At 48.1% G+C, this 23,515-nt stretch overlaps 1 protein-coding gene across 2 annotated transcripts in view; it reads right to left on the bottom strand.

Moving 5' to 3' along the window:
- Positions 1-4,511: 4,511 nt before the first annotated feature.
- Positions 4,512-23,515, bottom strand: part of BICD2 (BICD cargo adaptor 2) — a 62,133-nt gene continuing 43,129 nt past the window's right edge. The window contains exons 3-8 of one of the 2 annotated variants that reach the window (XM_087822516.1): positions 13,967-14,119; positions 12,084-12,518; positions 10,311-11,306; positions 9,888-10,039; positions 8,356-8,566; positions 4,512-6,610 (exon numbers count right to left, since the gene is read on the bottom strand). In XM_087822516.1, the coding sequence (XP_087678642.1) occupies positions 6,605-6,610; positions 8,356-8,566; positions 9,888-10,039; positions 10,311-11,306; positions 12,084-12,518; positions 13,967-14,119 (1,953 nt within the window). In that variant the 3' untranslated portion in view covers positions 4,512-6,604. Of the gene's footprint in view, positions 8,567-9,887; positions 10,040-10,310; positions 11,307-12,083; positions 12,519-13,966; positions 14,120-23,515 lie in introns of both variants that reach the window. The other variant, XM_087822515.1, reaches the window with a different exon arrangement.

Raw genomic sequence — 23,515 nt, 5'->3', positions numbered from 1 at the left:
TATATTAATCCATTATTTAAAATTCCTGGCCTGGTACTTCCAACATTCTTGCCATATTTGAGGCTGGTTCTGCTTGCTCTGTCTCTTCGAAGTGTGGTTTGTTTTTTCTTTCATTTTATTATGCCTAAGTTTTTGTTGAAAGCCAGATGTGATGTGCTGGGGAAAGGGAACTTTCAGGAATATAATGGTAAGGTGTGCGGGGAGGGGAAGTGTTCTATGGGACTGGGACTGATCTCTTATTAGTACCCCTATGCTTCACAGTTTTTTCTTTTCACCCCTTTAGGTGGCGAAGTATGGCCAGAGGGGACTGGAGTTAGGTATTTTCCTTCCCCCAGATTAGCCTGTGATAAAGCAGTTTTGTCTTGAGGATAGGCCTGGTTAAGAACAGAGTCCTGTAGGGTCTTTCAAAATGGTTACTTTTCCCTTCTGGTGCTGGAAGCCTGAGGGTATTTTTCTCCTGTCTTCACTGTGGGAACCTGGTAGAGCTCCTGGAGGTAAAACTCATGTAATGTGAAGGTCCCCTCCATGACTGGGGCTCCTGCAGCTTTTATCTTTTGCACTTGTGTACACTGAGCCTCCAGCAGTTCATCAATTATAGTTCAGGTTTTCCTCCCCAAGTATTGGTTACAACTGCTTTGGTAAGTTGCAATTAATTCTCTGTACCTCTATCTCTACAATTTTGGGATAGTGGTACCCTGTGTCCTCCCTTCTATGATGGATCTAAGAAGAGTTGGTTTTTAAGTTAGTTCAGCTCTTACTGTTATAACAAAGTCATGACTTCTCAGCTCCTCATAGGTTGGACCAGAAACCAGAAGTCCTATTGGAAGGTTTTTGATTAGAGTTATTAAGGTTATTTCCTTAGGAGCCACTTTTGGTGGCTGGTGTTTCTAGTGATTTGCCACTTTTTAGTTATATAATTTGTTGGCATTATTATAATATTGTGTCATCATCTTTTTATTTATGTAAAGTCACTAGAATGTCACCATTCTCATTACTGGTTACATTCTCATCTGTCTGTCTAGCTAAAGGTTTGTCAGTGTCCTAGGAAATTACTTATTGATTTTTCTATTTCATTTATCTCTTTACTATTTCTTCCGGCTTGGATTTAGGCTGTCCAATTTTTTGGTGTGTATTTATTCACAGTACTCTGTTACCCTTCATATTTTTGTAAGTTCAGTAATAATTTCTCCATTGTCGTTTCTGATTTTTGTAGGGTGTGTATATGTGAAGGACTTGACAGTTTTGCTCACCTTTTCAAAGAAATAACTTTTGGTGGTGTTCCCCCCCCCCCCCCCATTTCCTATTTCATTATCGTCCCCTAATTTTTATTTCCTTTCCTCTGCTTGCTTTGGACTTAGTTTGTTCTTTTTCTGGTTTTCTAATTTGTTAAGGTGGGAGGTTAGATTATTGATTTGAGAGGTACCTATCTTTCCTCTTATCTTCTTTGGCTCATTAGTAAGAAGTGTATTTTTTCATTTACATATATTCATGAATTTCCTAAATCTCATTATTCCTTATTCCATTGTCATTGGACAATAATGTTTAACTTGTTTTCTTTAATTTCTTGAGACTTGTGTTTTAACATATGGTCTATCCTGGAAAATGTTCTGTATGCACTTAACACATTGTATGTGGGAAACGTATTTATACGTTTTACGTTGACTGGTAGTAGAGCGCGCGATAAAAACTACCCGCAAACAATGTGTTAATATGTATTCTGCTGTTGTTGGTTGGAGTGTTCCATAGGTGTACTAGGCTTGGCTTACAGTTCTGTTCAAGTAATCTTGGCTTAGAGTTCTGTTGAAGTATTCTATTTCTTGATATTTTCTTGTTCTACAATTGGACGTAGAGTATTGAAGTCTGTAACTATTGTTAATGAATTATTTCTCTCTTCAATTCTGAGTTTTGCTTATTGTATTTTTGGGCTCTGTTGTTTGGTGCACATATGTTTATAATTCAGTCTTCTTGGTGAACTTACTCTTATCATTATATAATGACCTGTTTTTTTTCTCTTATCAACTTTGTCTTAATGTCTATTAGTATAGCCATTCCTATTGTTTTGCCTACTGTGTGCAGGGAATATATTTTTCCATTCTTTTACATTCTACTGACTTATATCATCAGTGAGTCACCTCTGAATGCATAGTTCAGTCATGGTGTGAGCAATCAGTGAGGTTTGGTAAGTAAATCTATCAAAGCACTAGGACTCTATTTTATGCTTCCATTTATAGAAAGTACAGAAATAGGCACAAGTGACCTGCATTGACAGACTCAAGGAGGAAGAGTGGGTACAGAGAGTATGAAGGCTTTGGGGGGTTGCCCTCATTTGCTTCTCATTTGGGTAGTGGGTACAGTGTGTTCAGTTTGGAAAAATCCAGCCAGTAAACATTTTTTTGCACTCTTACGTATGTGCTATACTTTACACTTTAGGGTAAATAAAACAAATCCCGATTCTTTACTTGAGAATGAGATGAACCAAAAGAAACCTAGTGTGTGTGATAGATTTGTACTGTTCTCTCCTCCCAGGAGGCCCATATGGGGGTGTGCTCACAGTATCCATACAAGGTCTTTCCTGTGAGTGAGCTACTGTGGTGTTGCCTCTTCCTGCTTAGGAGGAGCAGCTCCACCCGAGTGGGGCAGGGCTTCACCCCAGGGACCTGGTCTTACAAAGGCAGACTCATGGGTGAACAAAGTGAACTCACAAGAGCCAATGTGCTTGCCCACAAGAAATCTGACAACACACAGACCTTATAGCTTTGCTGTCTGAACACAGCTGAAAGTTGAGCAAAGAAGCAAACATGATGGCAGCCCATCCCTGCCAAAATCCCATGCCAGGTGATCTCAGAATGTTGGCACGTCTACTCTCTTAGCACTTCACCAGGGCCAGCAGATAGAGGCATTCCATTAATGTGTCCCAAGAATGGGACACACCTAGGAACTTGTGGCTGTTGGTCACACAGGTGTGTGTTGCCTTTCTGCATATCTGGTCTGTACATTAGGATATGTACTTTCTTAAATGCAAACTATCCTTTGGTAAAAAGCTGAGTTAAAACAACACTCCCCAATGCACAAGCCCAGCTCCATAGCCTGGTATCCCAGATCTTGGTAGTAATGACAATGGCAGCAAGAACCATATTAGCAACACCCATCTGTTGAGCATTCATGGCATGCCTAGGGCTTAGTGAAGCTTCACAACAACCTCTAAGCAAAGAACTCTAGTCCCCAACCTATAGAGGAGAAACTGAGGCTCAGAGAGGTGGTCAGCCAGAATAAGTCAGTTACCAGAAGGGGATCATTCAACCGAAGGTCTAGCTCCAAGCTGGCACTGTTGTTTCCAGCTCTGATAACCTGCTGTGGGAGGTGGGGATGAAAACTGCTAAAGGGAGATCGAGGAGGTGGTGGGAATGGACACTGGGCAGGCCTTTCAGCACCAAATTGCGCCCACCCAGAGGCTCCTGAGATGCTGCCCAGTTGGGAGACTGCCATTCCAACCCTGAAATGAAAAACCACATGTGCACAGACCCAGAGCACACTGCAGGGCAGGGAAGCTCTCACATCTGCTTGTGCAAATCAGACACACGTGGGACTGGGCGGGGCCACAATGCACCACGCAGGTGGTAGGAGCCAAGGGCCACCAAGGGCCAAGTGGCATCCCCACCTAGAAAGGGGCCTGTCCTGCCTGGCCCACTGCCAACGTCTCCTCAGGGGGTCTCCTTCAGATCTGTTGCAGGCTCCATTCTCAATCTCTTCCAGGCGCCTGTTGGGGAACATGGGCCAGCAGGGGAAGATGATACCCGAGTTAGAAAAACAAAAAGCCTCTTGAAAGAAAGTTTCAAACTGAAGATAGCTTTAGACTACTGCTACAAGAGGGATGAGGGTCATCAGAGGAAGGGCCTGTGGGGACCAGGCGGCCAGCGGAGACCCCAGGTGCAGGAAAGGGTCCTGGGGAGATGCCAGGGCAGAAAGACCCTGACCTCAGATGGCCTTCCCCCTAAGGTTTGGAAAGAGTTGATCAGGCCTGACTGAGGCTGTCAGTAGAAGGGGTGGCCAAGTATCCCAGGGACTTCTGTTCCCTCTGCCAGGATGTGTCCCCTACACCCACAACCATAAGCAATCACCAGAGAGACTCAACATGCCTTGTACACACATTCATGCAGATGAATATGGTTTTGTGATGACAAACAGGTAACTCTTATCTGCATCTTATCTTTCCTGGGTCCAGTGAGAAGAGTTTGGACAGCAAAGGGTCCTGTGTTATGCAAATCTGTTTTCTGGTCAGGACAGTGTGAAGGCAGTGTGCTCTCCTACCAGTGCTGGATGCTCATGACACTGACACCCATTGTGGGAGGTACCCCACAGCGTCCCCCCGCCCCCAATTTGTACCGAAGGTTGCTTCCAGCTCCCACCCTGGATAGGCTGGTTTTGTTGTTTTAGGTGCTGGAATGACAGTGTCTTGCTGGGCCCAGTCATCTAGGGCAGGGGGTCAAAGCAGCCACAGTGAACACCTTAGGCTTTGTCTGTGTATTATTCTTTATTTATTGATCCTACCGACATGACCCTTCACCCTGGCCCACAATTCCTATGTGCACTGGCTTTGAGGACTTGCACACCATGCTTGTGTCCTAAGTCACGACTGATTTATCCTTCCCAATCCTTTTCCATTTTCTGCCTCATTTTCTCAGAATCTGAAGCCATTTCCATTTATTTCTTTGTGTGGGTCTGTGTAAAGGTTCCTTGGCAGGAGAACATGCATATGATCTTAATAAAGATAACACTCTGACACTAGGCAATGCATAGAAAAAAAAAATACAGTACTCAGACATCATTGCAAATAAATACCCCATATAGATGAAGTTATCATAAATGTAACATTTCTTATGAATCAACACTGTAACAGAAAGTAAAAATAGGGGTCCCTACAACTAGGAATAAGAAGTGCTCATTCCAGGAAACAGAACTCTTGATTCTTACTACTGACTATAATTTGCCCTTTACTTTGGAGGAGTAATGCCGTTCTTCCTCTCTGAGTACCAATATGACCCACTCACACAACCTCACTCAGCAAACTGGACAGACCTGGTTTGCTAAGGAGCTTTAGCAAGTTCTGTTTCCTGAAATTAACAGTGATTAGTTACACCAAGCAAGAGAATATATAACATCTTTTTCTCACATTTGCAAAGAATACTATGGCTAGTCCCTCACCCCACTGCATGAGGCCGACAGCACAGGCTTCCCTGCTGCCCAGTGTCTCTTCACAAACGTGGCATGTTATTCACACTGCTTGCTTAGCTTGTCCCACGAAGTCCGTTTAGTTCCCAAAGCACACTCAAGGTTTGTGTTCACTTTCATTTCTCAGCCCCTGAATTTGCAAGGATCTGCACAGTAAAGAATCACTGACTAACAGAATTTTGTACAATTGCTGTTTTCTTTCCCTCAGTGAAGATGCCCAGGTTGAGGTGTGAAGGTGACGCCCTTTCACACCTGTTGGTCCACACTGGCCTTCAACATTCCCAACTAGCTCTTCACTGTCCACTTTATAGAGAATAAACTAGGCTGGGACACCTCCCTTAACTGATGAAGGCACTACTGGCAATGATTACTAACAAAACGGTGTTGAAATAGAACACCCTAAATTTGAACGACTGTAGAATTTTCTAAGTGTACCACAATTTGGCACAACAACCAAAGTAACAAAACAATTCCAATTTGGAATTTCACTGGTACAGTTGTATAAAATTCTGTTAATCAGTCATGCTTCACAACATCCTAAAACCCAGAAAATTCTGGAATTTGTAGGTAATACTACTCATTCAATAATTTACCTTTTTTGTTTTCAAGTGCCTATAACTGTTTAACCAGAGCAAAGGTCAAGTTTTTTCTTGTTACATTGAACTATTCCTAAGAATAATAATAATACAATATGAAAAAACCCCAGAATCAGAACACCCTGGATTTCTTAATGAACATGGCATTTAAAACCTGTTAATTTCAAACATGAACCACAATGCCGTATAATCTAAAAGGCTGCTGAACCACGGCGTGGATGTGTAGCTGAGGTCCTTGCCGGGTCGAAGCCTTTATCTCAACAGTCTAGAGCTGCACACTAGGACACATCTGTGCCACACGCTGGTGTCAAATCAGCATGTTGGGAGCTAAGACAGGGCACTACAGGACAACAAGACAGACCACGGCATCTGAGACCGTCTCTATGCGAGGGATTAAGGAAGCAAATATAATACCAAAATACCAAAAGTGCACAGGTTGACCAAGTGAAAAGGGAGGGTCTGTAACAGGGAGACCCCAGTGCTGAGCGTTTCTAGCGGGTTCCTAAGTGAGCTTGGTGGCTGCTGTCCCAGCAGGTTCTTCAAGCGCTTGTAAAAAGGCCTTCCCAGCAGCGGCTGCCGGCTTCCTGAACTTTAAAGCTTTTTTCCTCTGCCATAAAAACTCGGGAATGCTACTTTGAAAAGAATTGCAGTGGCATATCCAAAAATGTTTCTAAGTGGACTTTTAGGCTGCCCTTCCTTCCTCTGCGTGGGCCCACGGGAGGGGAGGGAAGGGGTTGCAGTGTGACACGGCCGGTGGCCGAGTTCTCCCAGCAGCTAATCTACAGCTGAAAACGGGAGAAAACAAGACAGCATTAGAACCAGTCACCTGTCGGACAACTAAAGCTCCTGCCGAGCTGTGAGCGTGGGTGAGTTAGTCAGCAGCAGAGAAGACCTGCATGTGTTAGGGAAGCCGCCAGCTCCAAGTGCTTCATGAAGATCCCTTACATGTATGGACAGAAGCTGCGTACCCAGCTCAGCGAGGGGGGTAGAAGCAGCATGTGGAGCCCTAGCCCCTGGAAGTCCTGCTTGCACAGGGCGGAGGGCCTGACCCCTTCTCTAGTGGGAGGCGAATCCAAGACTGACATCCCATCAGCGAAGCAGCCCAGAACCAGGGACAGGCACGCAGAGGGGACAGGGGTGCCCAACCTGCATCTCTCCACTCCCATGGTTTGCAAAACCCAAGGTGGTCTGTGCAGCATCTGGAGTCTGGTGGGAACTGAGACAAACTAGGGAACCAAGGGGAAGAGTGGAGTTGGGGCAGACAGCTGTGTGAGGGGCAGTGCCACAGAGAGCCCTTCAAGGAGAGGACCGTAGCCTCACACCCAGTGGCCCCCCATAGGGTCAAAGGGAGAAAATACTGAGAAAAGTTCTGCTTCCGAGTGTGTCTAAGCTCTGGTGTGGAAGTAGCTTCTGGGAACGGGAGAGCCCTACAGCTGTCCTTCCTGGTGTCACCACCCTTGGATTACAGTGATTTGGGAGAACCACATCCCAATCTGAATCCTTGAACTGGCAGGCCCTGGGCCCACACAGGTCTCCTTTCCCACACTGGGCTGGGCTTCAGCTACAGTTGGGGGTTTCCAGAGCACTGTTTCTTAGGGTCTAAAGCCCCCTGGGAGAAAGGCCTGATTATGGACAGAGGGTAAAGAAACCTATTCTGAAAGCTGGGGACACCCTGATACAAAAGGATGGGCTTCCCCCAAGGACGAGAGTCTGGTCAGGCACTTGGGAAGTTTTTCTCATTGAAAAAAACCCAGGCTTTGGGCCTGCTAATGTGTCACCTTGCAGACCACCAGACCAGTGTGCAAATCTCAGAAAGAGAAGCTGAGGCTTTGAGCTCTGCTCTCAGGCGGGGCCAGCTGTGCCTCTGCTGAGTATGACCAGTGCTCAGTGAATACGTATGCCTGTGCTGGAGGACTCGGGGCCTAGGGCTGCTCTTTCTCTGGGTTTAGGGGTAGAGATTCTGTCCTTTTGTCCCGAATAGGATTTGCAGGGAGATGGTGCACAAGCTATGAAGTAATTCTGTCCTCTGAGGCAGCAGCTAGAGCCCAGTCAGAACCTCTAACACGGTTCCCCGGGGCCGGGGCAGCACAGCTGCATTAAATACATGCAAATTTCACCGCAGAGCCCATGACACCTGGGCCCTGGAAAGCCACATCTATTCAAGGACTCATGGCTCTGGCCCCACCTTGACTCCCACCCCTGCCCTGCCAAGAGAGCAGCTGCCATGAAGGTTGGTCCCAAGGGGCGAGAAGCAGACACCTAGCGTGCACCGTCCAAGTGGAGCAGCACACCATCTCAGCTAAACCCTTCCCTTTGTGCGTTAGTCACGGTTAAGACCAGCCTAGCACCGCGGTCCCGCTGCTGGTGGGTTAGTTGAAGTGAAGCAGACAGGTGGTGGCGACAGGTTAGCTGCGGTGTGCCACCCGAGGCCCTAATCGCAGCAAATGTTATACTTCTCGCCACAGAGCACCTGGGCAGCGAGCCCGGCACCCTCAGTCCTGTCACTGGCGCAGGCACAGGTGTGACTTACACTCGGGGTGCTGGGCTTGACTTTGGGGTTGGCCTTGGTGCGACCCCGCCGGGTCTGCTCATGGTCCAGCTCAAGCAGCTCCAACCGCTGGGTCAGTGCCAGCTTCTGCTGTATGGCCATGCGCAGCAGTGAGTTGAGGGTCTTCTTCTCATCCTCGGCGGCTGCCAGCTGCCGCTGCATCTCGTCCAACTGTGTGATGTATTCGTCACACCTGTGGGGACATCAAGGCAAGAGCATGGCTGAAGGACCTGGGTAGGGGATGTGGGCATTGCTCATCAGCTGGAAGAAGAGGCCCTGCCCCTCAGTGGTTTGGCTTTCTCTGGGAGGAACTCTATGAAGCTGGTTTCACTGACAGGCGAAGCTGCCCTTCAAGGCCTTCCGGTAACCCGGGGGAAGTTGGTTAGAGGCAAGATGTCACGTGGATCTCAGAATGTGGAAGTAAATCCAAGGAAAGGACTTGGCTTGTTCCAGATTAACATGTGCACACAGGAGGTGCTCAGTAAATTGCACCAAATGACCAACCAGAGCCTGGGAAGGGGTATGTAGATGCAGTGAACAGCTCATTTGGGCCTCTGCGTAACTGTGACACGTGACCACCCCCACCTGAATATGGAGCTGGCAGAGAGATGCACACTCGGGTCTGTCCCTGAGGGAGGGAGTGGGGCCTGTGCAGAAGGGGAAATGGACATGCCCACCTGCCACAACTCTCTCTTCTCCAGAGGCCCATGGCCAATAGTGAGTTTTAGCTCTCGCCCAGAGATGAATGGGTTTGCAATCTCAGCTCTATCAGAGAAGTCAGGATTTTTAAATGAGTTGGGGAAGTGAGGGTCAACATACCAGTGCTGAGGGACTAAGAGATCCTTCCCAAGCACTCTGCCAGGAGGAGGGGAAATTTTCCAAGAAGCTTGGAACTTTCTTTCCTTGTCTTCACCCCTCCCCTCTACGAAGTGGGGATCACCCAGCATCCCAGGGTCAGGAAAAACAGGCCCTGAGCTCAGTTCCAACCCCATTTAACCCAGGGAGCCTCAGCCTCCTGACCCTTAAGGATACACCTGGACCATCTAGGGGCCATCCAGGCCACTACCCCAGGGCCTGCCCTAAACCACCAGCAGATGGCGCCATGCCCCTCTGGATAGCAGAAACACTAGGAAGCCATGAACTTCCCCAGAGACCCTCTGATTTGCCACCACCACCCTCTACCCCTGTCCCCACACCCCAAATCTCTTACTGGCAGGATCAGACAGGGGACACTGGGGGTGAGAAAGGCCTTGCTTCTAAATCCACAAACTTCCAGGCAAGTTCTGGGGTGCAAACTCCTTGTCAGTTATTGGCCCCAAATCTACCTTGGGTAACCTGCCCACAGCAGCCTGGCCACTAGGGACCTGTGCTCTTAAGCCTTTTGCCTTCGGCTTCCTCATCGTATATGTAAAATGGACACAGCTGTGCTCTCTGGGTTTTCACAAACAGGAATGGCCCTTCCCCCAACGCGAGGCTGCAGGGCCACCAGCTGAGCAGCAGGAGTAGTCAGTTACCTGGTGGCAAACATGGCACGCAGTGAGGAGAAGGTGGCTGCATCCTCCTTGAGGGCCTTGAGCTCATTGCGCAGCTTCATCATGGTCTCCGTCACCATGGCTTTCTCGTTCTCGTACTTGCTCTTCAGGTTGGCAAGGGCCACCTCCGCTGTCTGGGGGCCAGAGACACAGGGTGGGTGGGTGAGGGGCCCGCCTACTTCAGTGAGTGGCACAGGCCCCTCAAGACGCCAACCCACCTGGCTCCTCAGCATCCAGCTCCTCCCCACAGCACCGCGTGCAGGCCCTCCCACCTTCAGTAGCATAACCAACACGATCCACAACCTGAGACCTGAGCCAATCTGTGACGATGTGGGCCCTGTGAGGGTGAGGAGCCTCTGTCAACCTCCCACCCGCCTACCCGGCCAGCCCAAAGGCAGTATGCACCTGCTTGTTGGCCTTGAGCACTGTGCGCAGTGTGGTGATCTGCTCCCGCTTGGTGCTGAGCAGAGACTTGAGCTTGAGGATCTCCTCCATGAGTGCCTCCCTGTCCTTGTCTGTGGCGGGGCCCAGCTCCTGTGAGGCCAGGCGCTGCCGTGACAGCTCCGTAGTGCGGTCCACAGCTGCCTGCAGGTGCCTGATCTGGTCACGGATGATGGCAATCAGGTTGTAGATGTTCATGGGCTCCCGGCGAGGGTCACTCAGGGGCGAGGGCACTGAGAGGCTGCTGTCCCCAGCCCCGCCCTCTGCAGCCAGTGGTCCCTTGGTCAGGACTGGTGAGCGGTGTCCGTGGGCTTCAGGACTGCAGTGGCCTGTACCAGCCGGGCCCTCACGGTAGTAGTCCAGCACGACCCGGGTGGGAGTCTCATTGTTGCACATGCACACATGGTGGTAGAGGCTGGCCAGCTCCTCACTAAAGGTCACCAGCTCATCCTGGGCGACACTCAGACTGCCCTGAGTCTCACCTGCGACGTCACTGACCTTCTTCAGCTCTGTCTGCAGCCGGGCCAGCAGCTCACGGTCCTGGCAGCTGGCCTTCTCCAGCAGAGACACCTTCTCAGTGAGCGCCTGGCTCTCAGCCTCATGTCGGCCCTTCTCCTCGGCATGCCAAGCCTCACTGGCCTCATGTGCACTGCGCAGGGCCTTCAGCTGCTCCCGGAGCTCAGCAGCCTCTGCCAGGGCCACACGGTATTTGCAGGCCAGGATCTCAGGCCCATTGATGTCCACCTCGTAGTAGTCGCCATCTTCATGACTGTCGCGCTCCTTTTCACTGTCCAGGGCCGTGCGCCGCTCCTTGCCAGCCTGCAGGCGCTGCAGAGCGCTCAGGCTCTCCGTGAGGCGGCTCACCTCCTCACGCTGCTCTGACAGGGCCCCTCGAGCCTGCTCCAGCTGCTTCTGCGCATCCTGCAGGGTCACTAGCAGGCCCGCCTTCTCCCTCTCCATCTGCAAAGGCACAGAGAGGGCCTGTCAACAGCACGCAGGGACCCCCAGACAGTCCCAGTAGTAACCCACCCATCACCCTGCTGGCCTGTGACTGTGAGACAGGACGAGTGTCTCAGGGTCTGAGCAGTTCTTACTAAGTGCTATTGTTACTAAATGTTAAAATGTAGCGCAGTCTTTTGCAAAAGCAGCCATAAACAGGATGAGCTTGACAGGCACTCAAGGGGACAAATCTCTGCAAAGAAGAAATCAACATGTAATTGACCAGTGTGTATAAGCAAAGGCCAAGCCTCCCTTCCAGCAGGCAGAGCTTTGGAGATGAATCCCATCTCCTTGACTTGATACAAATAAATAATACTACTTTGCAACAACCATGTCTTGTTCTGGAATGAGCACCCCAAGTGGCGGACCCGAGTTCAATAACATGTCTAGGTGGGGTGCCACGTGTGGGGCCACTGTTGGCCCTCCCCTGCCCAGAGGTTTGGGGGCCCAGGTGGGCCCCTCCTCAGAGACATGCAGCAAACTGAGGGACAGGAAATCCTGATGTGACATGTCCACAGGACAAAGGAAGACTGCACGTGGGCGCTGCAGAGGGACACGAGAACACCTTGGGCAGCACTCAGACTGCAACCTCGTAACCAGGGCTCACTCCTCTCGGTACCTTCCACCTGCAACGCTGCAGCTCCACTTAACACAGCACAGGATTATAAACAAATGTGAAATAAGGGGGGGCAGGGCAGAAGTGGAGGTGAAGCCTCACCTGCCCGCCTACCCGCTCACCTGCATCAGCTGCTGCTTCAGTTTCTGGATCTCAGAAAGGTTGAGCTCGCTGAGAAGGTCGGACACTAGACTGGGGCAGGGCGGGGCCAGACCATCCTTGGTGGGTGTGGAGGTCTTGTTGTCCAGGGGCATCTTGGCCAGGCAGCCATGCTCAAAGCCGTTGGCCAGGGCTTCGGCATCATCATTGAGCTTGAGGCCCTCCAGGGAGACATGCAGGTGGCTGGTGTAGAGGGAGTCGTTGATGTTCATGTAGTGTGACAGCTCCTTGCGCAGGCTGTTCTTCTGCTCCCGCTCTGTCTTCAGCGTCTCCAATGCCTCCTCCAGCTGCCGCTCCGAGATCTCCTTGAGCCGGATGGCGTCCTCCAGCTGGCTATTGAGGTACTCGGTCTCCTCCTCCAGACGCTTGATTTCATGCTTGAGGCCCTCAAACTCCACCTGAGAAAGAAAGGTCAGTACTCTTCTAAGCAGGCAACCAGGAGGAAGCACCAGGGTGCTGCCTCCACACCACCAGGTGTGAACACACAGGACAAGTGTGCCCATGGTGTGAGCCGGCAACAGCCAGAGCTCAAGGCTGGAGACTCTATGGAGATCTAAACAAACACATGCTCACTGCGCATTTGTTAGATGATGTAACCTGTTACCAATGATACACTAATATTGAGTTAGTTCTACACAACTACTTAACATTAATAGTTGACTAAATATTTTAAGATACATAAAATGTGTATCTAGATGTGTGATACGACCATTAATTCTAATGATACTTCAGAACAAAGAAACTGAAGTTCCCACTGAGGAAGGATGTACCACAGCGCCTCAGCACCCACACCTGGAGACACCCCAGTGGGAAGGAGGCAGAATCCTGCTGACACTGTGTTTGCAGAGGGACAAGGAGGGAGCAGGCAGAACCTGTGCTTGATATGGGGGATCGACGTCTATGTGTAATTTAACCAAACATTTCTAATTACCCTGTAGTATCTGTGCAAAGTGTAAGGAACCCACTCAGAGGCAGTAGTGAGTGGATCGTTGATGGTTGCAGCCCAGAGGAGGAGGGTTCCTGGGATGGAGCCAGACTCCACCACATGACACCTGGGCCAGGAGGGCAAGGTGTCCCTCTCCTCAGGACCCTCGTGTGTGATAGAGGCGAAGCTCCTATGCCTGCATTCTTGGGGAGAAGTATGCTCTCTGCTGGTTTTTGTAAACACAGAAGTGCTGTTGTTGGATAAACATCTGGACCACACTTCCCTATGCAGCACTTAAACTGGGAAAAAGGTCCCCCAGTCCCTACCCTATGAAGCTGTGGCTCTCAGAGACGTAGGTGACAGGGACAGGCATTGAGCGACCTGAGTGCCCAGAACCACCTGGTTGTCCCGCCACAGGTGAAGATGACCCTGCTCATCTCACTCATTGCGGAGATTACTCAAGGGCAGGAGATGACAGCTCGAACATCTCTACACTGCTCCTCAAGGAAGGCCCACTGGCTTCACTCAAAGGGCACCTTGAGGCCAGGGACCACACACGATCAAAAGGGGCTGGCAAACCTGAGGCAGCAGGAGGGATATGCAGGCCAACACCTCCAGGGTACCACAGGGCATGGGTACATCTTGGGCTTCCTGTCAGCACCTCAGAGGGAACTGAGCTAGATACCCAGCTCTGAAGATTTTTGGTGTCCCCTCTTCATCAGCTCCTGCATTTCCCATCTTTGCTGGCCAGGGTGCCTTGGCCAGGCATGGTCAGCCAACACTGCAGCCAGAAGCTTTGTTCTCATGGTCATGGAGGGGCCTGATCAGTAGCAACGTGTAGCCTTCTGATCATGCAGGATGACAAAGTGAGGGGTGGCGAGGGCCATGGCACAGAGCCAACTCACCCAGCCAGACACTTGCCTGGTTCTGCCTGAGCACCGACACCTGCTTCTGCAGACTGATGTTCTCCTCCTCCAGCTCTGAGTAGTCCTGCAAAAGGCGGGCCTCCCGGAACTTGTACTCCTTGATGTCATCCCGAAGGCGGCCCCGCTGAAGCTCCACGTTCTGATTGATCTGCCAGGAGGAAGGGGGGTGTGAACAGCCTGCCCCAGCTGGCCCTGCCACCCCTGGGGTTCAGGGGGCTCAATGCAGTCAGGCCAAGTGTGGCTGCCTGGAGGGGAGCTGGGGCCCCAGGCAATATGGGGTGGGAGTGAACAGTGAAGGACCTCAGCTGGCTCTGACCCTCGATTTCTTCATCTGTAAAATAGGGTTATAGTGATGCAGTGCTGTTCAGCAGGTACCACCTGACCCAGCAAAGCTGCTCCTTGGTGTGCACCCCAGAGAGACAAAAACACAAACTGAAGAACAGATAAACATATGTGGGCCCTGGATGGTGTGGGTCAGTTGGTTAAACGTTGTCCTGTGCACCAAAAGGCCCCCAGTTTGATTACTGGTCAGGGCACATGCCCATGTCACAGGTTCGATCCCTGGTCAGGGTGCCTGCAGGAGGCAGCCGATTGATGTTCCTCACATCAAAGTTTCTCTCTCCCTCTCTCTAAAATAAATAAAAACATATCAAACACACACACACACATATGTGGTACATTCATACAACTCACACAATGCTGTACCACAAATGAAAACGTTATCATGAGTGAAAGAATCCAGACACAAGGTCACGTATTGTATGAGTCCACATAAATGAAATGTCCAGAAAAGGCAAATCCAAAGATAGAAAGTAGATTACTGATTGAGGGAGGCAGGGGGAGGTAGGTGGGGGGATGGACAGTGATGGCTAACGGGGCTTCTTTCTGGAATGACGAAATGTTCTAAAGCTGATCTGTGATGGTGCGTAATCTGTGACTACATGAAAACCCACTGAACTGTGCACTTTAAGTAGGTGAGTTATAAGGATGTAACTTATCTCAATGAAGCTGTTAAAAAATAGCTCCTGCCTCTAGGCTGCCTTCAGGATTCAGATGCCCTGCACGGAGAGGCTGCCGCCGAGTACCATGTACCAGAACCTGGGTCCCTTGGCCCTAGACTCTGCGACATTCTGGGATCATCCTGTACATCAAAGGATGTTTAGCAGTTCGTGACCCCTGCCCACCAAATACAGCCCCCTCCCGTTGAAACTGAAACTGTCACCAGAGTCAATGTCCCCTGGAGACAGAATATCCCTTAGACAAACTATCTCCCCTCACTTCCCCTGTCGCTCCAAGGGGCCTCCCTGAATATCTGCAAAGATCTGTTACCCCCAGGCCAATGCCACCCCCCCCCCCGGGCCCCCGCTGGGCCCCACAGCTTGTTCTGCCCTCTCCCGGTACACTGGCCTCTCTGCTGGTGCCGAGTTCCTGTGATTGCACCAATGCACACACTTTGCATAAAAGATTCCAAGGTTCAGGCAGACACACACAAAACAGTAACGTGGCATTAGTAAGATGAAATAGAACCAAAAAGAAAGAAAAGAGCAAAGGAAAGCAACAGGATGGGGAGAGTCGTCACATACAGCTAGCACTCTGGCAAATGCTCACTACCAAGATCTCAGGCAAACGGAAAGGTACAGCCTCCTCAGGAAGTGACCCAAGGTGGCAGGTGCCTGAGAGTCACCACCAGACGAAACGCAGACCAAGCTACTACTGGAGAAAAGGCCAATTCGAGAAAGCAAAACTCCTGGTAAAGGAGCAAAACAAGCATGACGCCAGCACAAGGGGCGATTAACTGAGGAGACACACTCCCTTCCGGCCACCTGCAGGGGCCGCTGGACACCCGACCAAGCGCGCACGCAGCCTGGCCTCTGCATCTCTCGTTTACAGCCCGGCCGGCGGGGTGGTGAAGTTCAGTGCCAACTAAGTGAGGCCCTAGCATCCAGATATCTGCTCAAACACCAGTCGAGATGTCCAGGATTTTTTTATTAGAACACTGAAATTAGGCAACTCTGAGTAAAGCAGATGACCTTCCATAGCGTGAGTGACCTCACCAATCAGTCAAAGGCCTAGAAAACACACAAGACCAGAATTCTTAGGAAGAGAAACTCTGCCTCCAGGAACCTTCAGACTTGAGCTGCAACACAGACTCTTCCCTGAGTGGCTCACCATGCGGATTTTTGGGTCTGCCAGACCCTACACACACAAGCAGACACACATATGCACACCCTCCATAATGCAAACATATCATCCATGACACACACACCCTATCTCACACCCCCTCACACCCCTGCATCTCACTCATACCCACACACACACACAAACTGATCTGCTTCTCTGGGGAGCCCTCACTACTAACACAATGACTGATTATGTCAGAACTGTGGGCTTACTGCATTGGCTTTGGTGAAGCAGACCAGGAGTTCAGCCTACCTGGGCAGAGGCACCTGCTGGGAGCACCTGTCCACTCAGTGTGGTGAGACTGGGGCAAGGGAAGGGTTGGCCATGAGCAAATTCTGTTCCTGTCCCTGTAAATGGGCTTTATTTAAAACTGAGCAAAACTCCTCCAAAAAACAAGTGGCCCTGATTTCGAGAGGGGAGAGTAGATGGCGGCCAGAAAGGCAGACCTCTCTCACACCTCCTCCAAGGGCCAGACTGGAAATAAAACTAAACTGTGGAACATTCACCCAAAATTACCAACTGAGGTCCAGCTGAGGAGACTGATATCAAGGAAGGGCAGAAACCACCTGGAGACTGGCAGGAAGGGCAAGGTCCGAGTGGGGCTGCCCAGCTTCCCAGGGCGGCAGGGAGAGGAAGGAGGGAGCTCTCGGCCACGGGAGGGCCTTTCCCTGAGCAGACCGAGGCCCAGACCCCAGGCTGCGCTCCACAGCCTGGAGCACCAGAGTCCAGACCAGCGGCTCAGGGGACATCCAACCAGGAAAGGTGGCAGGGCTGCTGGCCACCAAGGAGACCAGAGCCAGTCGGAGAGAAAGCCTCAGTATTTTTTGTTTTTGTTTTTAAACCCAGAGCACAGGAGTTTCAATTGCAGCTACTTACCAGAGGCTTTGGAGGAGGGAAGACGGTGTGGACTCAGGTGCCTGAGAAGTTGGAGTGGTAAGCATTGGGGGCAGACATGGAAAAGCAGCAGTGGGGAGTCCTGCATTGGGTCATACTCCCCAAAACGGAAATGGCCATTTTTCCTAAGAGGCACTGGCCCCTCCCAGAAGCCATGGCTCAGAAATGGAAAAAAACACCCCCTAGGGGACACAGCCCACACCACTTTCAGGAGCCCTGCCTGCCATACTCTGCATCTTGAACCTTGCAGAAGAAACAGCAGCACACCCCAAGCCCACAGGTTTGAACAGTCTCAGGGAGCATCAGTGACTGGATAAGGGGAGGAACCATCCACCCCACTATCCAGGGAAACTGACTGGTGCTTCCCCTGATAGGAGAGCTGATAGAAACTCCAGGTTCTCAGCTGATCCCACTGGACTGCATATGAGAATCTCCCCCCAGCCAAGGGTAGGAAAATATTCTGGGACACTCAAAAGTAATAGCTCTGGAATGGGGAAACACACCCACCACTTTCCCTGAAATCTGAACGGCACCTCCCCCTCATGGGAGACCCAGAGGTCTAGACACCCAATTCTACCTAAAGCCCATTCAGAATCAGACTTTGAGTAATTAATATTGAGAGCAGGTGGAGGCAGATGGAGCTGGAGCCTGGGGAACCTGGGGAAGTGTCCCTGGGCCCTGTGCTGCTAATAAACAGGCCTCAGAATGCAGCTCGGCCCCTCCCATGAGCAGCCAAGTCTGGTGGAGACAGACACAGACTGTGGATCGCTTGGAGCTTCAAGCAGGTTGGCTGAGGGCCAGAGAAGGACAGTTTCTGACAGTGGTTACCACCTAAGTACCCCAGGAGGCCCAGAACTGCCAGACAGCACAGTCAGCCGCAGTTGTCAGAGGAGCAGGACCCAAAGGGGCTCCCAGGAGGCAGCAGGCTCTGCGGAGACAAAGGCGTTGCAGTTTTCCTCTCTTCCTCTCATTCATCTTCTCACCACTCTGCTTACTGACGTCGTATTACCTTGGCCTCTGTGGTTTCTCTCACAGGCCTAACTTTTCTCTTCCCCTTCCTCCTCCATTTCCCTCCTGCTCTCTCGCCCGTCCCTCCCTTATTCCGTGTCTGCCGCCTCCTGGTTCCTTCCCAAGCCCCCTCTCCCTCTCCTGCCGCTTCCCTCCCAGCCTTATCCCCCCTTCTGCTTCCCCTCGGCCCCTCTAGCCCTTCTTCCCCTTCCTTCCTCCTCACATATTCTCCTTTCCTTCCTTCCATCACTCTCGCTCTCTTTTCGCTTTCCTAATTCCCTCTTCTTTTGTGGTTGCTGTTGTCGTTGCAGGAGTCTTGTGTATGTTTTTGTTTTGTTTCTTTTCTTTCTTGATTTGTTTCGCTGTGTTCTGTCAGCACCTCCACAACGGCTCACACGACGTGGTCGGGGGTGAGCCTCCCGGCCAGCCGGCCTGAGAGGAGGTTCCACCCACAAATGGGACAACAACATTCAAGACCCAGTTACAACAGGAGAACCAAAATAACAAACAAGGGGCGTTCCAGGAACACAAGCTCAGGAGATCTAAGAGACTATACCATCGCGCCCCACAGAACACCTACTACATAAGGTATCCCACAAAGACTGGGAGGATTAGCAGTTTCATCTCATACAAAGAAACAAAGGAACAGCAAAATTGGGGAGACAAAGAAACAACCCCCAAATGAAAGAAGAGGAGGAATCACCAGAAAAGGAACTAAATGAAATGGAGGCAAGCAATCTGTCAGATAAAGTACTCAAAGTAATGGCTATAAGGGCGCTGAAACAACTTAGTGAGAGCCGCACCACATGAACAAGAGGTAGGACCAGGAATAGGAACCCAGTGGCAATGAAGAATGACACTGCTGGATAAAGAACACACTGGAAGGAACCAAAAGGAGACCAGAAGGTGACCTGCATTTGCAACTGGCCTCTGAAGTGGGGAATGGGCAGCCTTGCAGGACTGATCCTTTAACCTGTAGAATCTGATCCTCTCCCTGGATAGACTGTTAGAAACCAGCTGAATTACAGGATACCCAGCTGGTGTTCAGAGAATTGCGTGTTGATGTGGGGAACCCATGTCCCACTCCCCTTGGGACATCCTATTTTGGAGGACAACCTTTCTCATTAGAGATACTCAGTATTTAGTAAAGACAGGCTTTGCCTGCTGCCCTTTCAGAGAAGGCACATTCTACCGGGATGAGGGCTGTACACCCCGGACATGAGAGTTAACTTTGGAATGCATCCTTTCTAAGAACTGCCTATCATCAGGGTAAGTAAAATTCTATTTAAATAAAAAAAAAAAGTAGACTAGAAGAAACTGAGGACCAAATCAGCAAATTAGAAGACAAGGTAGAAAAAACACCCATTCAGAGCAGAAATCGGAAAAAAAATTTAAAAGCATGCCCTGCTGGTGTGCCTCAGTGGTTGAGCATCAACCTATGAACCAGGAGATCACAGTCCCATTCCCATTCAAGGCACACACTGCCCAGGTTGCGGGCTTGATCCCAAGCAGGGGGCGTGCAGGAGGCTGCCTCAATGACTCTCTCATCACTGATGTTTCTATCTCTCTCTGCCTCTCTCTGAAATAAAAAATATATATAAAAAAATAAAATAAAAAGCAGGAGGAGAGTTTAAGGGAGATTTGGTACAACATGAAGCATAACATCTGCATTATAAGGATAACAGAAGGAGGAGAGTCTGAGCAAGAAATAATGAAAACTTCCCTAACCTGGAGAAGGGAAAAGTCACTCAAGTTCAGGAAACACAGAGAGTCCCAACCAAGATGAACCCCCAAAAGACCCACACCCAGGCACATCATAATTAACATGGCAAATGTTAAAGACAAGGAAAGAATCCTAAAGGCCGCAAGAGAGAGACAGAAAGTTACCTACAAGGGAGCTCCCATTAGACTGCCAGCTGATTTAATACAAACACTTCAGGCCAGAAGGGAAGGGCATGAAGTATACAAAGTAATGAGAAGCAAGGGACTGAATGCAAGACTACTCTATCCAGCAGGGCTGTCATTCAAAATTGAAGGTGAAATTAAGAGCTTCGCAGACAAAGAAGAGGCTAAAAGAATTTATTACCTCCAAACTAGCACTGCAAAAAATGCTAAATGCTAAAGGGACTGTTAAGAAGAAGAAGAAATATGGCGGGGGGCGGGGGGGGGGGCGTAATACAGGCATAAAGAATTAAAATAGCAGCAAACAAGTACCTCTCAATAATAACCTTAAATGTAAATGGCTTAAACGCTCCAATCAAAAGACAGTGGGTAGCTGAATGGGTAAGAAAACACGACCCAAACATATGCTGTCTACAAGAGACCCACCTCAGAACAGAAGACTCACACAGGATCAAACTGAAGGGAAGGAAAAAATTTTTCCATGCAAAAGGTAATGAAAAAAAAAAAAAAAAAAAAGCTCATATTTGACAAAACAGACTTCAAAATGAAGGTCCTAACAAGAAACAACGAAGGTCACTACATAATTCTAAAGGGATCCATCAAACAAGAGGCTATAACCCTGGCAAACACGTATGTACCAAATGTAGGAGCACCCAAATACATACAAAAACTTCTGGAGGACTTTAAGGGAGAAATAGACAGCAATATAGTCATAGTAGGGGACTTTAACACCCCATTGACTTCAACTGTTAGATCTTCTAGGCAAAAAATCAACAAGGAAACAGTAACACTAAATAATACACTAGATCAAATGAATTCAGCTGACATTTACAGAACATTTCACCCCAAAGCTGCAGAATATACAATTTTCTCAAGTTCACATGGGACATTCCCAAAGAGAGACCACATGTTAGGACACAAAACAAGTCTCTACAAATTTAAGAAGACTGAAACCATATTAAGCATCTTCTAAGATCGCAATGGCATGAAACTAGAAATCAAGTACAATAAAAACACCCCCAAGCACTCAAACACATGGAGGCGTTATAAATAGCATGCTATTAAATAATGAATGGGTTGCCAATCAAATCAAGGAAGAAACAAAAAACTACCTGTCACTAATGAAAATGAACACACAACAACCTAAAATCTATGAGACACAGCGAAAGCAGTCCTGAGAGGGAAGTTCTTAGCACTACAGGCCTACCTCAAGATACAAGAAAAATTTCTAATAGACTCTCTAACCCTACAACTAAAAGACTTAGAAAGAGAACAAGAAAAGCCCAAGGGAAGTAAAAGGAAAGAAAATAAAGATTAGAATGGAAATAAATGACATAGAGACTAAAAAACAGTACGGAAGATCAATGAAACCAAATGCTGGTTCTTTGAAAAGAAAAACGAGATTGATGAACCTTTAGCCAGACTCATGAAGAAACAAAGAGAGAGGGCCCAATAAATACAATCAGAAACAAAAGAGAAGTAACCAGTGACACCACAGAAATACAATGGAATGTAAGAAAATACTATGAACAACTATACACCAACAAGCCGGACAATGTGGAAAAAATAGACAACTTCCTAGAAAAACACAATCTTCTTAACATGAGTCCAGAAGAATCAAGAAAGCCTGAATAGGCCGATAACAACTGATGAAGTTGAAGCAGTAATAGAAAATCTCCCAGCAAACCAAAGCCCGGGTCCAGAAGGCTTCACAGGGGAGTTTTACCAAATATTCAAATAAGAACTAACACCTGTCCTCCTCAAGCTATTCCAAATTATTCAAGAAAGAACACTTCCAAGCTCTTGTTATGAGGCCAGCATTATCCTACTTCCAAAACCAGATAAAGATTCTACAAAGAAAGAGAATTACAGGTCAATATCCCTGATGAACATAGATGCTAAAATCTTCAACAAAATATTAGCAAATGGGATCCAGCAATACATTAAAAAGATCATACACCATGACCAAGTGGGATTTAATCCAAGGATGCAAGGCTGGTACAATATTCGCAAACCAATAAATATGATACATCACATAAACAAATTCAAAGACAAAAATCACATGATCATACCAGTAAATGCAGAAAAAGCATTTGATAAAATCCAACACCCATTTTTGATAAAAACTCTCACCAAAGTGGGAATAGAGGGATCATACCTCAACATCACAGTAAATGGGCAAAAACTAAAACCATTTCCCTTAAGAACAGGAACAAGACAGGGGTATCCACTTCCACCACTCCTATTCAACATAGTACTGGAAGTCCTACCCACACCCGTCAGACAAGAAAAATAAAAGGCATCCAAAATGGAAATGAGAAAGTAAAACTGTCATTATTTGCAGATGACATGGTATTGTATATAGAAAACCCTAAAGACTCCACCAAAAGACTAATAGGTTTAATAAATGAATTCGGCAATGTAGCAGGATACAAAACTAACACCCAGAAATTGATGGCATTTTTTAGACACCAATAATGACCTCTCAGAAAGAGAAACTAAAAAAAACAAATCCCATTTACCAATGTAACAAAAAAATTAAGATACTTAGGAATAAACTTAACCAAGGAGGTAAAAGACCTGTACTCAGAAAACTGCAAAATGTTGAAAAAAGAAAAAGAGGAAGATATAAACAAGTGGAAGAATATACCATGTTCATGGATTGGTAGAACTAATATCTTAAAAATGTCCATACTACCCAAAGCAATCTATATATTCAATGCAAACCCTATCAAAATACCAATGGCATATTTTACAGACCTAGAACAAATACTCCAAAAATTTACATGGAACCAGAAAATACCATGAATAGCCACACAGCAAGAAAAAAGTTGGAGGGACCACAATACTGGATATCAAGCTATACTACAAAGCCACTGTAATCAAAATAGTATGGTACTGGCATAAGGCATATAGAACAATGGAAAAAAACAGAGAGCCCAGAAATTGACCCAAGCCATTATGTTCAATTCATATTTGACAAAGGAGGAAAGAGCATACAATGGAGTAAAGACAGTCTCTTCAATAAATGGTGTTGAGATCATTGGACAGGTACATGCAAAAAAAAAAAAGGAAACTAGACTAACCGCTTACACCATACACAAAAATAAACTCAAAATGGATAAAAGATTTAAATGTAAGTTGTGAAACCATGAAAATCCAAGAAGAAAACATAGGCACTAAAATCTCAGACATCTTTCGTAGCAATATTTTTGCTGATACATCTCCTAGGGCAAGAGAAACAAAAGAGAAAATAAACAAATGGGACTATATCAAACTAAGAAGCTTCTGCACAGCAAAAGAAACAATCAACAAAATGAGAAGTGAGCCCACTGTGTAGAAGAACATATTTGTCAATGATACATCTGATAAAGCATTAATATCCAAAATATATAAGAAACTCATACAACTTAACAAAAGGAAGACAATCCAATTAAAAAATGGGCAGAGGGCCTGGACAGACACTTCTCCAAAGAGAACATACAGATGCCCAAGAGACATATGAAAAAGTGCTCAACGTGACTAATTATCAGAGAGATGCAAATTAAAACTACAATGA

Source organism: Miniopterus natalensis, chromosome 12, assembly GCF_054644295.1.
Source record: "Miniopterus natalensis isolate mMinNat1 chromosome 12, mMinNat1.hap1, whole genome shotgun sequence".
In the NCBI taxonomy this organism is placed as follows: domain Eukaryota; kingdom Metazoa; phylum Chordata; class Mammalia; order Chiroptera; family Miniopteridae; genus Miniopterus; species Miniopterus natalensis.
This window is presented reverse-complemented; position numbering and strand designations above follow the sequence as displayed.